Here is a 16,857-nt window from a genome sequence, read left to right as displayed (position 1 = left end):
CGTTTTACAAGCCGGGAAACACAAGAAGTAACATCCTCCCTGCAGCTACGTGGCTAACAAGGTACTTTACATATATTATGGGGTTGTTTTTGGATTGGGAGTGTATTTTGAGTCGTATGCATACATATGGACGCTCAGCAGGATGGCTTCCCCTTTTTTGCACATGCGTGTGGACTGAGCCCCGACGGCGACCTCTACGCCCTCCAAACTGGAGAAAGAGAAACGACAGCGCTGATGATGTCAGTCTCCTCCGGCAGAGTGTCATTCATATCATTTTTCTGAAATCTCTTTGTTTCCCAATGTTTTGCCATAGATTTCGGTGGTTTGGAGAGGTGAAATGAAAAAGTGGTTTGTTAGGTTTTCGTCTTTTTATCTTTAGAGCAGAGGAATGTTTCACAGGTTCCAAATAGCAACGGTTGTTACCATTGTGTGTGTATATTGGAGTGGAAACATGGACTCTGAGATACAACGCAAGTGCACTTTAGGACCACACACACACGCGTGAGCCTAATGCTCATTATTGGAGTAGTACTTTACATGCTGTGGTCGATATTATTATTATTGAGAATAATGATAACAATTGAACTCGGTTGCAAAGTGAATCACAAAATGCAGGAGAATAAAACAAAAAGACAAAACAAATAACGAGTAACCCTACATAATAAAAAAGGTATGACGAGAAAATAGTTCAACTTTAAAATACGATTTAAAGCAATGATGTAAATGCAATGTATCATCATACAATGGTTGGTATGATTTTTGTGCGCAATCACACGAAAAGTCAGTGTCCTCTCATTACATGCATATAGTCTCCTTCAAAATAAAATTCATAGGAAAAAATGTGTTGGGTTTTGAAAAGGATTGCCATTTTGGGTTGAAGCTACCACATTTGCATGGAAAATAAATCAACACTGACGTCGAACAGCAGTGTATATATATATATATATATGTGTGTATTTATGTCACTGAAAACAAGCAGCTGAAAGGCACTTCTACGATGACTTCTTGTTTTAATAGTTGACAGAAGGACAGAAACACACACAGTTGGAGAGCAAAGTAAACAGTCTGCTGTGATTATGATTTCTTGAGAGAAATACCAACCATAACAATACTTATTATCACAAAGCGCTCCTCTGATTAGAGACACTGGCATGTGAAAACTGTCATATTTCTTTTCATCACAGTTCATCAAAGGGCACGGAGTCTAACCACAGACCATGTCAGCCACCGGGGCCCAGCCAAAACCTCTTGGAGCCAAAGCGGCGGGCCTGAAATGGTGATGGGCACCCAGCCCCCCCGGCCCTGAAATGGTGATGGGCACCCAGCCCCCCCGGGCCTGAAATGGTGATGGGCACCCAGCCCCCCCGGGCCTGAAATGGTGATGGACACCCCCCGACGATGACAGGGTCAAGCCTCGGAGAGACAGCCTCGTGGTGAGTTCATGGATCCAGTTAAAACGTATGGAAAAAAAGGGCGACAAAAAGGCCAACGCGTCTCGTCAGTGAGATCCGATACGTATCTAAAAACGATCGGAATATCGCCACAACAAAGATGAAGCCACATTTGTTCATGTGTTCGTCTCCAGATATTGCTTACTCGGCTGATAGGAGTTTACGTTGAGTCAGGGCCAGAGAGCGGCTCTTGTTATCTGGATTTCGACTCTCTAACTGAAATCTGATTTGGCCCTGGTTGTTTGTGACGGAGAAACTGAGGAATTCCCACACTGAGCTGATTTGGGAAGATGAAACTGTGCGTCTGTACACCCACAGTATGTGTGTGTGTGTGTGTGTGTGTGTGTGTGTGTGCTGGAGGGGAGCCTGTCTGCTCGGATGTTTACTGCGGTATCACAGATTGTTTGGGTGGGAGAGGTGTATTCCTTCTCAAGAGGCCGAAGAAATGGTGGTCTCAGAGAAAACCACAAACAAAGGGGACTTTACGAGGGTATTTTGAAGGGGACAAGGACCGCGTAGCCTCTGGGCAGATTTAGCCATCTTAGCGATTACGTAAAGGTTCCCAGTGGAGTTTCTGTTGTTTTTCTACGAGTGGGTTTCCGTTTGGTCTATTCCCTTCGTACGCACGAGGACGCACATGTGTAAAGGTACCCCAAAGATTTTGAACCATATTTAAGTTTGATGTGAGGTGGAGGCCTCTAGTGGCCGTAGTAATCATGACAGGAGCAAAGGAGGAAATCAGGTGAAGTAGTGTAAAGAAGGACAAAGGTCGGAGTGGATGGATGGTCAAACACATACATCCATAAGTTAGCTAATGTAACATGCTAACTCGGAACCTAAGTTACGTAACCAATACTTATTTGAACCCAAATCCCGATCTTTACTATACCAAGTGGCTTTCATTCATTTATATCAGGTGCCAGCTGATTGGTCAACTGCAACAAGACTGCCGATGTCACTGGTCTGTGATGCCACCACAAGGTCATTCTGAAGTAGTGGCCTGACGATAAGAATTATGATATTCTGTACGTAACCTTTTTTAATTATTGTGCTGAATCAGGTTTGTAAACTACGGTTTTGAGATTACGTTTGATAGAAATCCCAAAAGGGTGTAAATAGAAAATGTTGAACGTTAAATAGAATTGACATGAATCCACAGTCATTTACAATTCAAGAATACCCATATACATTTGACTTTTTTTTAGAGCGTTTCTACAATCCTTTTTATTCATAATTTCAGTATCTATTTCTCCCTGTTACTACTCCATCAGCTGATTGGAGGCGTTCACTTTAAACCAGATGCTGCACAGTTTCCTTAAGCCAACCACATCGTTGCTGTCAGTCTTTTGAATAGGTTCTCCTCTCCACCGCTGTCAGTTGTCATTTCAGCTCAAACTCCAGTCAGCATCATCATGCTACTCCTTCTTCATCGGGTTACACAACTCCCTTCACCAGTGTCTGGGCTCCAGGCGGAGTCTGCCTTGTCACACCTTTAGCATCACAAGACTCTCCTGATTGAAATATTTTAATTGGGGCTTAATGTAAAATTTGTGTGTGCGCATAATTTCCCCAAAAAGCCATTCTAATTAAATACTGCCGACAGGTGTGTCGTGGGTGGGGATCCACATTCTATCAGAACTGTTGTGGGCTTTAAATGAGATTTGGTTACTGAGGTCCAGACATTGTAGTTTAGGTAATAATACGATGAGAGAATGAAGGAAGACCAAGAGGAAAACGTCTCACAACAGCAACAAGAACAACAGGGTCTTAGTGTGACCATAATGTCTGTTTTTGCCAAGATCCGAACATAAGGAGTCAGCCTTCATTCAAGTGATTGACGATGATCAATACGATCAAAGTGCTCTTAAGACAGGATCCGGCTCCGCGTCGGCCCTCAAGAGTCTCTCCTCACACCGAACCACCACGCGCAGGAGAGTCGTCCAAACTAAACACGTTAATGCGTTCTCCCCTCACCTCCAATGCACTTCTTATAGGGGAACTCCCTTTCTCAGTAAATTGGGGGGTTTGCTATTAAGTCTAAGTGTATTTTAATGGAACACATAAGAAGCAACTCCCCTCAATTACATCAACTCTTTCCAGCATGGACCCCATTAAAAACAACCTTTTGTTGGGGGCGGGGGAACCCACAGAGGGAGAGGGGAACAGGGAGAGTCAGGGGGAGCCTTGGTTATTCAGCTTCACCGGTCACAGTGAGAGCATGAACCACAGAGGGACATTTGTTTCTTTTTTTACGCCGGACACATGGCTCTGTTTATGAAACAATAAGCTACAATTTTACATTCCGGGTACTTTGGGCAGTTTGCGCGGTGGGGGATGGGGGCGTTCTGGGCCCTCCCTGGTTGTGCGTTACTAAATGGCCGTGGTTGATGTCACAGAGGTTGAGTAACTGTGCACACACGACCGCCTACAATCAAAGCTGGGAGAGGAACATCTGCCCACCTTTGAGAATCAAAAGAAGAGTTTGAAGGGGCCGATCCCATGGAGGTTTGTCTGTGTGAGCCAGGTGTGTTAGGATTGTGAGTTTTTGGAACAATTGGCCGCTTTTATAAAAAGAAATGTGAGAAAGAAATGCTTTGGCTCAATACTGTTATTTATTTATTTTTAAATGGGGGGCAGGGGGATTGTTTAGCGTATGTTTTTTAAGAAAAAGGACCCCGGTTTATCTCTTGAAGTGACTTTAATGTCACAAGCAAGCAGTCAAGTCAAAGGCGGAACATAAGAAGTGGACTGAGTCAACGTCACTCATGGGGTTGTGGACTGCTCTTCTAAAGCCTCAAGTTCAGTATTTTGGACTTTATGGTCTATTTGACTCTGAATGTACCATACTTTACTAAATTAACATCATGTTGTGTTGAAGAAGACTTGAAACTAGAGATTGAGACCATAAACTCATGTTTACAATGTTTACTGAGGGAGTAATAACATAATAATACATTTTATTTGTATTGCGCTTTAAAAAGGTACTCAAATGCACTTTGTCGGGACATTTTCTTATAGACTTCTATACAATCAGACTTATTTATGCAATCACAGGAGTCGCCCCTTGATGGACATGAAAATAAAAAGCAGGTTAAACACACTTTCGCATTGGCTTCACTATTCAGAAGCGGAAGTTGCCGCGCAGCTCAAGCATTGTAGCTCATCTGCAGGTGTGTGTGATATCCCCAGGCCTTGAAGGGCAAGGACCGCTTGTCAGACTGGCGGATTCAACAGTCGCACCCAGTTTGCGCTGTGATTGGCCGACCAAGAGGAGGTTCTGAAAGGAGCCCCCAGGAGGTTTTTGAAGCTCCTTGCGTTCCTACTTTCTTCTTGACATCATTTTTGTGTGTTCTTTGCAGTGAAGGAATATGTCGCCCAGTGACACGGTGAGTCTCACTGATGTGTTTTTCGTAGTTCTTGGATAACAATGGAGCTCATTGGATGAATAAGACACATCGGGCTTTGATACACACAGTCATTCATTTGTGGTTTTGGTGTTCTCGTATGATCATTGGGAGAAATTTGGTGTTCCGTATCTTGCCCAAGGACACGTCAACATGCGGACTGGAAAAGCAGGGATTGAATTGCAGATCCTCCAATTAGTGGACGACCCGCTATACCTCCTGAGCCACAGCCAACGCAAGGAAGCCGTCTCCAAGTATTTGGTATTGTAAGCTAGATCGATGGCTGTTTAAGAGTTTCTAACGACCAGTCAGGGAGAAAGTTAACTTCAAATCTGCCGTATGTTCAATGCTTGTGGCCTGCAGACAGCTAAACCAGTGTCTGAGTTTTCCCACATATGGTATTTTAAATTGCTGGTGACCATTTCATTTCGGAGAGAGCCATGTGCTCACATTGCACAGTAAAGTGGTGTTTCACACCGATCCGGGCCAGACTCTTTTGTCCGGTTGCCACTTTTCTGCAATCTCGCAGGCTGTTCTGTTATTGTTCAAAGTTCAGGTCGACAGATTGCACTTTCATGATGGGAGGGCAACTCATAAAGGGAGTAGGCACACAAGCACACGCTGCAATTTCAGAGACTGATTAGAGTCAACATGTTGTTAAAATGGCTCAGGCGCTGGGTCTTCTGTAAAAGTCGGACTCAGCTATTCAGAGTCAGCCCCAGCCATGTCGTTGGGCCCTTCTGATAAATTGGCCATAAAATTGATGATCAATTTCCTGGAAGGAATACATCGTTGAGCTTAAGTATCAGGGCACTTCTAATACAATACAAGCGGACCGCCAAGCCTTTCTTAATGTATTCCACCGTTTCTGTTATTTCCCTTCCTCATCTACCAGGTATCAATGCAAAATGCTGCATATAAAAGGTGTCAATCAATCAATTTCCATCATCTAAAAATTAGAAATCTTCTGTTCTTTGCCTTTGCTTTAACATCTGTTTATTCTAAGACTGACAAATCCAGAATAAATGGGAGTCAAATGATAACTGGTCCAGGGTCAGGGGGTGGGATTTATTGAAAATAACTGTGGTATTAAACAAATTAAATATTTATGTTATGTTAATAATACACACAGCACTTTTAAATCCTTTCATAAATACAGTTATGGTTACAGACTCTCTCTTCCCCTCCCGACACTTTAGAGTATAATTTGCCAAAAAAAAGAGTTAAAGATTCATTTCCTTTTTTAAATGTTGATGTTCCTATACATATCAGGATCATATTTTGATGGTGAATTGCTCTGGCCGGGTAGTAAAGTAAAACAGTAGTAAAACTGTGATATGTTGAGAGCCCTACCTGGGTCCCAGCTCATCCTCACACCTCCAGGTGAATTCCCCGAAGCTCTCGTAGCGCTGGTTGTAGTGGTAGAGCACGCGGTGCAGCGTGGGGGCGCCCAGGTCCATCAGAGTGTTGTAGGCCGTCTGCTGCTCCTTCCCGCTGGTGTAACCATTGAACAGGTTGTAGATCTTGTCGGCTATTTCTGAACAAGGGGCAAACAAGGTCACAGGGGTCAACACGAGACCACTTGGCATAGTAGCACGGCGGCCACTAATGGCGGTCGGTTTGTGCTGCAACTAACAAATGTGGTCATGATGGATTCATCACATGGTCCATAAAATGTCAGAAAAAAAAGAGGACAAAAACGCTGATCCAAATTAAAATAAAGCCAGAGGTGACGTCTTCAATCTCCTTCTTGTGTATGAGTCCAAAAACCAAAGATACCCGACGACCCGTCCCTTAAGGCCTCCCTCCAAAGCCACTCAGCCACCCACATTTATCATTATGAGCATAAACGAGGAAAATGGCTGTTGTTGGTACTCACAGATGTCAGGCTAGCAACCTGTGAGTATTAGTGTATATTGTTACAGACACGGATACCAGATTTGTGTCTCTTTTCTTTTCATTGAAGCATAGAATTTATTAATTGCTGTCGAGATATACAACTAATAACCGATACAGCAACAATATTTCAAAACTAAATGACCTACTGTAGGTTTAACTGAGTATTGTTCTGTCCATCAACCGCTCAATCAGTCCACCAATCGGTTAGAACACAATGTCCTTTGGGGCGGAGACCTTTCCCCACTAAGTGTAGGTTGTCTCCATTAGTGGAAAGGAGACGCTCTGTCCTTCGTCTCTTTAAACTGCAGCCCCACTTCGCAGTTTAGATGAATAAGACAGATGTACAGTTCTACGTGCATATCCAGACATTCATAACATTTAAAAATGAATAATCCTGAACATACCCATCTAAAACCAAAGTGTTTTTTCTTCACATGGTGTTTTGTTTTTATAATGAGGTAAGGAACTTATGCACCTGTCCTGGTTAACAAAGCCAACACAATCTGTTCCAAAACAGAGCCACAAAGAGGACATATTGTATTTCACACCGTTCATGTGCCATAAGAATCAACAGCGTAAGCCGCTAGTATCACTTCACTGGTTGGAGCACCTTTTGATGATGATTGCAGGATGCGCAATCACATCTTTGCCTCAAGATTTTTGACTTTCAAACGTCTTTAATTTTTTTTAGAAAAAATTAATAATTCTTAGTCAATATCCTTATGGAATTGTGGTTTACAGTGTCCATAAAAAGTCATATTCCAGAGGGTTAAACTCTCCCCGTGACTTTACGACTCGCTCTATGAACTGATCTTCAACATCTGTTTAGTGAGGTCTTGAAACACAGAGAGAACAAACGTCTGTCCTATGAGTTAGCTACTCTTATATTTTGTTACTAGAAAATTGAGAAACCTTATCTCCCCAATATCATCTCTGACTGGCTGCAGCCCTGAGACCCGGCAGTCAAATTCACACAAGTGTAACAATGCAGACGTTGAACCTCCCACACCACCTGCAGGCACATGTGCAGTGCTGGAACACAAGCACCCATCCCTGTGAGCCACCTGCCATCGCCACTCCTGGAAGATGATTCACCTCCCTTGACTTTCCTCACCTTGTGCCTTGACGTCATCCACAGTTGGACACGGCGTTTTGATGGTGACCTCACTTGGACTGGAACGGCGGCCTGTGTTGTCTACCGCCCACAGCCGGAACCTGGACACACGAGAAGGGATTAGAAAATATGCTGCCAATAGTGAGTGAGGAATCTTAAAATCAGCATGTTTGAGTTTGATGAATCTGCTGTACCGGCATCTTATCATCATTTCATGCACTCGTTAATTCTTTTTAAAAGGTTCCCCTTTGGAAAACTGAAAGTTTGCATTACCGTTGCATGACTTCCACTAGTGCCAGACAGGCAAACAGCACTTCACAGGGCTAATGACCGGTCACTTGGCTGAATGAATATCTCCACCTAGTGAGCAAACCGCAGACTGCATCCACTTGCAGCACCAAAGACGTGCAAACGGTGGCAAAAGATGCATCCCGCTCTCCTCGTCGGCATGGAGATGCCATTTACTCAAATTTCAGCCACGAGTACGCGTTACAGATTTGCACACCCCGCCGAAAAGGAGACACTCGATATTTCCCAAGCAACACACTCTAAACCTCTCCGAGCGGTGTGAACCGTGGCAGCTGCAGAGTGTGTTTCCTGTGCTCTGCTTACATAATGACACGTCTGCCCACACAGTACATCCCCCCCCCCCCCGCCCCTCTCTCACAAAAGCACCGATCCCAAGCCTTGTTAGGGCTCTGCACACTCCATATAGAAAATATACGGAGTGTGCAGAGCCCCCGGAGGGAGCGACGACACCTCGGCTCGGAGAAGAATGAGCTGCCAGACAGGATGGAGAGCGGGAGCCCCGCTGAAGCCAGGATTTAAAGGGCATGTGTCGCTGCTCGCTCAGTTCACATACATCCAAACTGGGGTTTTTCCCCCCTCTTGGTCTTTTTCTCCCCCCCCCCCCTTTCCTTGCTTCAAACTTTGCTCCTCCATCTTTTGTTATTTGTCTCTCTCCACCTTAATCTGCCTTGTTTCCTCTGTACAAAGTGCGCTTCCCTCCTGGCAGGCCGTCTGTGAGATAAGTGTCAACATGTGTGCGAGAGCATCTGGTGTGGTTACCGCATCATGTTAAAGTTCCTCGCTCCGGCCACCACAGACAGAACACAATTTGGATGTAACACGGAGTAATAGCCTGTTTTTTAAAATTGTTTTGTTATTGTGATTCTATCAAATGTTTTTGTGCGGACTACAAACATATTTCAGATTCTCTTGATTTAAATTGTGCTTGCTAATAATAGAACATAAACTAACCGTAGCTGAAACCGTTACCTTAATGCCTAGCTCTGAGACAACCCTGAATTACAACGGTCAGTAAACGTGCCACATCACACACATGTAGTCAGTGGTTAATACAATATGTGAGAGGGCTTCACTTGAGGAGAAAACACACACTATTGCCCAAAGGACTATAAATACATCTAGAATATATATTTCTTTTGACTTGGCCTGTATTTGACACACTGGACTTGTTTGGCTTCAAGCAAACATACACACAAGCACATCCAATTACACAGAATAAGTCAGGTTCTGCAGAGTGTAGGATTGAACTAGACTTACTTGATTGGGTTGACGCAAATGAGCCAAGATGGTTCACTAAGCCCACAGACTGTACATAACAAGTGGACATAACCACCATGATGACTCACGCTTTTAAAGTTTGGCATTTTGTCTGTCGCCATCTTGTTGATATTTTGACGAGGGTGGAGCTGGGGAGGAATACAAATGGCTACGCCTCTATCCTGACTGACAGGTCTCAGTGGTTCGTAACCCCGTCAATCATAAGGTAGTACCCTGCTTTATGTCTATGTCTATTTGACTCTAAATGGAGTATAACTTTCTAAATGAACATCATGCTGTATTGAAGAAGACTTACAACTAAAGATTGAGACCATAAACGCCTGTTTACAATGTTTCAAGTGCACTAGCGTTTCCCTTAGCTCCGCCTCCAAGTCGCAAGTTCTGGGCTCGCTCACATAGCAACAAGCTCACGACTTTTAGGACATAACGATGAGGGCTACTTACACTGGAAAGTTGATTGACCTTAAGTAAAACGTGCCACACACATGCCACAAACACACACATATATATATATATATATATATATATATATATATATATATATATATATATATATATATATATATGTGTGTATATGGGCGAACACTTAAGTAGTATATATCCACTGAATTACAGACATCTTTTTTCCAATGTAAGTCTATGGGAAGTGTACATGATTTGAACCTGGTTGTGATGCTTAATGGAGTAGCCTACTCTATCTTAGGGAAGTTGCTCATTTGGTATAAAAAACAAACAGCAAATAAAGAAACAGGAAATCCCTGTGCATTCTTTAGCAATAAATAGTTTGTGGAAGGTAACGTCTTTGAAACAAAACTTGCCTCTTTGGAGACGTCTGTAGATTCTGATGGAGTTAGTCAATACTGCATTTTGTGCTAACTTTAGCTACGCATTACAAATGAAAAGTAATCTGTTAGTTTTTTTGCTAGAAACAGCTAATTTCCGCTAGTATAGCCTGTTTTTGCAAATCCACGACTACAGTGTCCCAATTCATACTCCATTGCACATTGCTCTACTACTAATATGTATATGATACTGTTTTTGCAGTTGTTATACAAGAACTCAGCATACTTTACCGTCATATTCTGACAGGAAATGACATCAGTGAAACTGCCACTTTGAATGACGGTGACGATTAAAGTCCACGGAGAGAAAAGCAAATGTTTTCCAAAGAGGATTTCTTATTAGTTCTAAATGGTCTATTCTTGAGCCGTCTCACCACATTCGCAATTACTCTAATCTTTTCCAGCTGTGAGTACAGAAGCTCCTCCATTTCCTTCGTGCAATGCATTGTGGGACAATATTTTCAGAAGCAGCACACTCAAAAAGCATGTGTTTTTAGACTGCATGGGTGTTTTTTGACGATACTCAATCGAGGCACAAACACAATACATACTCATAACTTGCTTGGAATCAGTACATTGTATAGAATTAAAACAATTTAGTCAAATGTGTGCAAATAAAGCAAGGCAGAGGATTCTTCACATCCGACATGTGCAGAAAGTTCTTTGAGACCTAATTGGAAACTAAGATCTGGTTGCCGCGTCAGTTTATCTTGTTTGTTTGTTGATGAGAAAAGAAAGTGACTTACATGTATGTGGTGTCAGGGTCCAGGCAGCGGATGATCATGCTGATGGACGAGGACAGCAGGTTGGGGATGTCCCCTAACATCACGCATGGAGACCTGGCCCCAGACAGGATGTCGTCCACGAAGCTCAAAAGGGTTTCTGCGGCAGAGAGGAAGACACATCCGTGTTAAGAAGTCACGACTCACCCGAGGATTTCACCCCGAAGCGTTTCATGTGCAGTTTGGGACGAGACCGCTTGGGATGTAACAATTCGTAGTTCAGGGTCGGAACAAAGGTTTTTGACCTCAAAAACTATTTCTTGTCTGCTATTTTCATGACCCTCTCTTTGTAATTTACTTTGATTGGTCTGATACACATTTAGGTCAAAGCGCACTTTTCAAAAGGTTGAGCAAATGTAAACATGGATTTAGTGAATTTGTAATTTTTTTAAGGTACCTTGAGGTAAGATAAGGGCAGTTGTGCTGAACCTCACAGCGGGGAGCTGTACTGTAAACAGACATCGCACCGTAATGTAAAACCGTTCAAGGGGTTGATTTAAAATTCTTTCTTAAAGTCCCAGTGAAATGAAAGTCAGAGTGTCTTGATCTTCGTATTGTGATGTATTCACCGGTGAATTTTAATCAAATCCTTTGCATTTGTTTGGATCGCCAACAAGTGTTCTGGACTAGAGCGCAGAGAGGACGGCGGCCCAACACACTACTTCCTTGTCGCTAAAAGTTGCAGGTTAATTTATGGATGGATGATGATGATGTCATTGGTTGAAGTCGGTTGGTCCTAGCTTATGGAAGCACATGTCATATGTTGTTTCACAGGACGAAAAGATGATTGTGTTTTGACGTGCATACATCTAGATTTTGCATACATTGTTAAATAGGTAGACAATATGACCGGGGATGTGATTTAAAAAGGCAGAGGGTATGTCAATGGTTGGTGAAGAATTCTGTGTGACAATTACATTTTATTGATACACATGGTCAATTAACGGCAGTAAGAAACAAAATAGCACTCAGCCATCAACTTTCTATTACTTTGGGTGCAAAAAAAAAAAAAGAGCATTGTGTTCGGTGTCCCGATGATACACGCAGGTCTCGTTTCACGTTCATGTACCAGGCCACCTGGACCTGCCACTTTCCACCCACTTTTCCCCAGCAGACTCAACACCTTAAAACACTTTTCTCTCACCTCGAGGGCCAACTGCATCAGCTTTTGCATAATCCTGCAAATTTTGCAAAGATTTCAAAATAAAAACTTGACGTCATTTACAAGGTTATAAAAACCACAGACCCCATGGCACACACTAAATAGGTGTCAAAACCTTAAAAAAACCACACCATTTTCAGTTTACATGCGCAACATGATTACAAAAGGGAGTCTGGGCAAAGAAGTCATTGGGAAGTTTTTTTCCAAACATTCAGCATTATCAAACAGACAAAAACATATAAAAATAGTAGAATTCAATAAAATAATACCATATTAAGTGCCTAAACACAGGGAGATTGGGCATACCACCTGCCTAAATAAAAGTCCTTGTTCATCTTGCACAAACAGGCCAGTCATTACGATCTCATTTAATCGATCGCATTAACTATGCTAGAGAGATTTGCGTTTCTCGACTTCTGACTCAAAGGCAGTGCCCCCTTCCCGGCAACAGATGCACTTCTCTAGAGGGGCGCAACCCATGGGCCCAACATTATTTTGGCATTGTATGTAAAAGGACGACGTTTAAGAGCTAAAAATCCGTTCCAGAAATACCTCTGATATCACACTTGCAGGAATGCACAATGCCATGTGGTTAAGCGATTGGTTAACCACATGGCAGCCAAACTACTGGGCTAACTTTGGAAAAAAGGCCCTGAGTTTGTCTTAAAATAATAACATAACAACGTAACTTGCGTAAATAAACCACAACCTCCCCCGGCAGACTTTCCTGCATAATGTTATATAACAAATGTAAGATCAACATTTACTTTTGGTTTCACAGAGGACACGAACAGCGGCGTCCTTGGTGAAAGTCCTGTGTTGGACCCACCCATCTGCACCCCGACCTCCTCATTATGGGGACTTTGTCGGTCTTCATGCTACGTCCCCTGACTTCCCCCTTTCGCCCTAACGTTATGTCTGTTGCGGCACTTTTTTGTTCTTCATGGAGTTGTCTTCGTTGGCACATGGCAGCATGTCCCGACATGTCCGAGCCTCTTGTGTATGAGTGGAACGGTGCGACACCATTGGTAGGACCGCGTAGTGTGTCAAGGCGCATTCGCCACCTGCCCTTTGACTATTACTCGCTCATGACCGATGCAAAAAACGTTGACATTCAACATACTGCACCTGTGGTTTGCATTACGATATTCTATCATCCAACATTTTTTTTAATTAACTGCCGGCGTCCAGCTCATCGTGCTCACGCCGAACTACAAAGGTGAAAGCGAACATACCAGGCTCTTTATTAAACTTCATCAGCGACAACGCACCAACGCCGGCCGCAAGGCATCCCGAGACGGAGAGGATGTCTCTGGCGTAATGTTTGTTCACGCGCTCTGTCCCGGCTAAGGCGCCGCTGGGTTTTTACAAGTGTTGATCGACGCTATCCAGAACGCCGTTGCCTCGACAAGGTGATGAATAAAGCAGCACATTCACTCTCGGCTGTTTTCATACTTTATACGGGGGAGGTGCTGGATTTTCTTTTTAAATCCACTGCTTTTATTCAGCAGTTAAAGTTCACTTTAAAGATTTCAAGATTCAAAACATGCTGCTCATGTGCGTCATACAATAATCCTGATATAACTTTGTCACAATGCAGCTGTTGCCCGCTTATTCCTCTGCCCCAGTAAATGTTGAATGCAGGACATTTTGCTTCATCCTGTGGTATTAAACCTAAGTAGAAGGGATAGAGGGTACAGTGTACCCACCTGCCAACACACCACTACACTGCCGAATGAGGGATAACACGGGGGTGTCAATGAAAAGTGACATTGTGAGGCATTGGCGCCACTTAGCATATTCATTGTGAAGCCGGGTGTGAATGTCTGTCCGTGTGTGTGTGTGTGTGTGTGTGTGTGTGTGTGTGTGTTGGGGGGTGTAGGGGCATATAAAGAGGTGACAGTGTCTGAAACCTCCGTTGGAGAACGCAGCTCTGAACATCCGTTGAGTAATTCTCTCCCCACCCGAGCATGCTGAGGCCTGAAGGGGGAAACTGTGCTGTTCGGGTTCCTGCCTCAGCAACAGAGGCCGTTCCGTTTTGGATTGGTGAATGTAGCAACTGCTTATTTTGATAAGAACGGTCGAGGTGTCACTTTGAATTGACGTCCTCTCTTTGTTTTAACCATTCACGAGACAAATTCTGCTTCTTTTGTGGCTGGAAAAAAAACAGGAGGAAACAGCACAGAGCTCTTTTTCTCATTACTCTCCCTTTCAGCTGAGGGCAAGATAGACACAGGACAAAAAGGGGTTCAACTATTTCCTCTGCCTATTTCTTTGAAGTCGCCTCATGATGACTGGAGCAGAACACATAGTGCTTTTTGTTACGGGGCCTTAACGAGAGAGCTGGCTGTACTGTATTGCTCCTATAGATATTGAACTTTATTCAACCTTTATGATGAAGCTGGTTGTCTGTCAATAGAGACGGCAGATATGAATTGGATGACGAATCTCCACTTACTTTGTAAAAGTGAAGCCAAAATATCCCGAGAACATTGAAGTCATTTGGAGTCAGCATGGCGAGATCCCGTTGGCGTGGGGGGGGGGGGGGGGGGGGGGGGGGGCACCTAGCTGCTACCTAGGCATGCCATGGCTTCAGGAGGCTGCTTGTCATGCAAACATCAATCTTATCACCCATGAGCATGTGTCATTTGTCAGCACAGCGTTATTAAACGGCATTAATCTGAATTTACACGTTTATTAAACTCTTATTTTCATAGGTTTAGCCAATTGATGATATTAATAATATTACCTTGTTAGTTTCTGAAGGAGGCAACATTGCTAGGGTTAAGTAGCCAAATCTGGTTAGATAAACATTTTTATTGTAAACATCCTACAATACCTTGTATTTCTTGCTCTTTGTTGCATTGCCGGTGCGCTCCCAGGTCTCAGTCAACCAAAATGAAGGCCAGAGCTACAAACACAAGACCCCAAGTTGCGATACACAGGAATTCACCCTCCTTTTCAGAAAAGAAATCCGTTATATTACTCTCTTGAACCATATTCCACATTTGGCCTCACCTCAATCGCGGATGTCAAAATCCAAATTTTGCCTTTGGCAGTGTCAAATGGACTGTGATTAAAAAGTTGTTCGCCAAGTACACATGGGTGATCCATTTTCACATACTCACATACCCGTCTGCTCTCACTCCCGAACCGACTTTCTCACATGTTGTAAAGGAGTGAGACTGGCTCAAAACCGACTGTTCATGAACCCTTTAACAAGCCCTTGCTCGAACGCAAAGTCATCCGCTCATTAAAACACAGCGTCGGTGCAGATATGGGTATCTGAAAATAGGAAAATACCGTTGAGCCTTTGGATCACGTTAGAGTGAGGCGGACTGAGGGACCAAAACAATATTACTCTGTGGCTTCAAGAGCTGCCATCCACCTTTTATCTGTCCAATCTTTCCCCCGTCAAATCCCATCTTTTCTGCCAGTCTCCCCTGTAAACCACCTGAAGCAGCAGCGACTGCGGTGCCAAGCCCTGAGCAAACAGTTTGAGGAACCCCGCGGGGCACTGTCACGACGAGAGGAATGCTTTATGCGGCCAGGAGAACAGAACATGCATCTAACTCGACTATAACAAACATCTCAGTTAAAAAAGACGCGGTGTGCTGCCATGGCATTTATGGACCTAACTCAACATCGAAACAAAATATGTTTCTCTCGTGCGTTGATTGCCGGCAGACAGTTTTAAAAAAAAAAAGAAGAAAAAAAAGAAAGAATAAAAAGGAAATTTATTCTGGAAGCGAATCAGAGCAAAACTTCGCCGTTGAGGGCTGCTGACCTGGCGAGCGGTACTAAGAACTAGATGGATTCTAAGAAAATAGCATGTGAAGTATTCTGACCGTGCTCAGATTATTTAATTTACAGGCCTAATCCCCGAATTATTTTGTCAACGTGAATCACTGCCCAGGCTGCAAAAAGTGTGTAGGGTTATATTGATAGCACATCTTCTGTATAGAGGCATGCCTTTCAGAAGAATGCTACGACTTCACCAGAGCAATGTCTTCAAATTACCGTGAGCAACAGCGCAAAAAAGAAAAAAAGCCATATAGCATGGGCTCCAACATCACGACCCTTATAGTCTTCATGTTCAGTGAGATACAATATGACTTCAAGGAGAAATATGTCTTTCATATTGTGAACCGATTACAGATTGTGGCGAAACAGCAGCTGAATGAAACAAGACGTCTCTGTAGGCAAGACATGATGAGCCCATTTGGAGACGCTCAGATTTAATAAAACATATTGTAAATGTATTTTCTCTCAGTTGGTGTAACAGGGTACGCTTTCCCACCATCTGAGGAACGTGATCCTGCATTTCATCTCCACCACACCTGTTGGCCCGATGACATTCATAGACATGTTTAAGGTTCGGTTGGGAAGTGTTGTAAATCTGTCTTTTAAGGGAGATCCGTAAATCAGCTCGAGACTGGAAATTGTAGCTCGATCGTTCCTGGGGGGGGGGAGAACGATCGAGCTACAGGCAGCTACTTTGGGAGATACTATAAATATGGGACCCAAAGTATGATTTTTAAAATAAAATGTGAATAATTTTTTTAATTTATGACGAGAGGCACGGATCTTCTTGTTTTTTCGCAGATGTTTTCAAA

At 43.3% G+C, this 16,857-nt stretch overlaps 1 protein-coding gene across 1 annotated transcript in view; it reads right to left on the bottom strand.

Moving 5' to 3' along the window:
- astn1 (astrotactin 1) overlaps positions 1-16,857 on the bottom strand; it is a 335,249-nt gene that overhangs the window by 3,366 nt on the left and 315,026 nt on the right. Inside the window, exons 22-24 of the mRNA XM_034555334.1 lie at positions 11,044-11,179; positions 7,869-7,969; positions 6,209-6,392 (exon numbers count right to left, since the gene is read on the bottom strand). Coding sequence (XP_034411225.1) covers positions 6,209-6,392; positions 7,869-7,969; positions 11,044-11,179 — 421 coding nt within the window. The remainder of the gene's footprint in view (positions 1-6,208; positions 6,393-7,868; positions 7,970-11,043; positions 11,180-16,857) is intronic.

This window comes from Cyclopterus lumpus, chromosome 17 (genome assembly GCF_009769545.1).
Source record: "Cyclopterus lumpus isolate fCycLum1 chromosome 17, fCycLum1.pri, whole genome shotgun sequence".
In the NCBI taxonomy this organism is placed as follows: Eukaryota; Metazoa; Chordata; class Actinopteri; order Perciformes; family Cyclopteridae; genus Cyclopterus; species Cyclopterus lumpus.
This window is presented reverse-complemented; position numbering and strand designations above follow the sequence as displayed.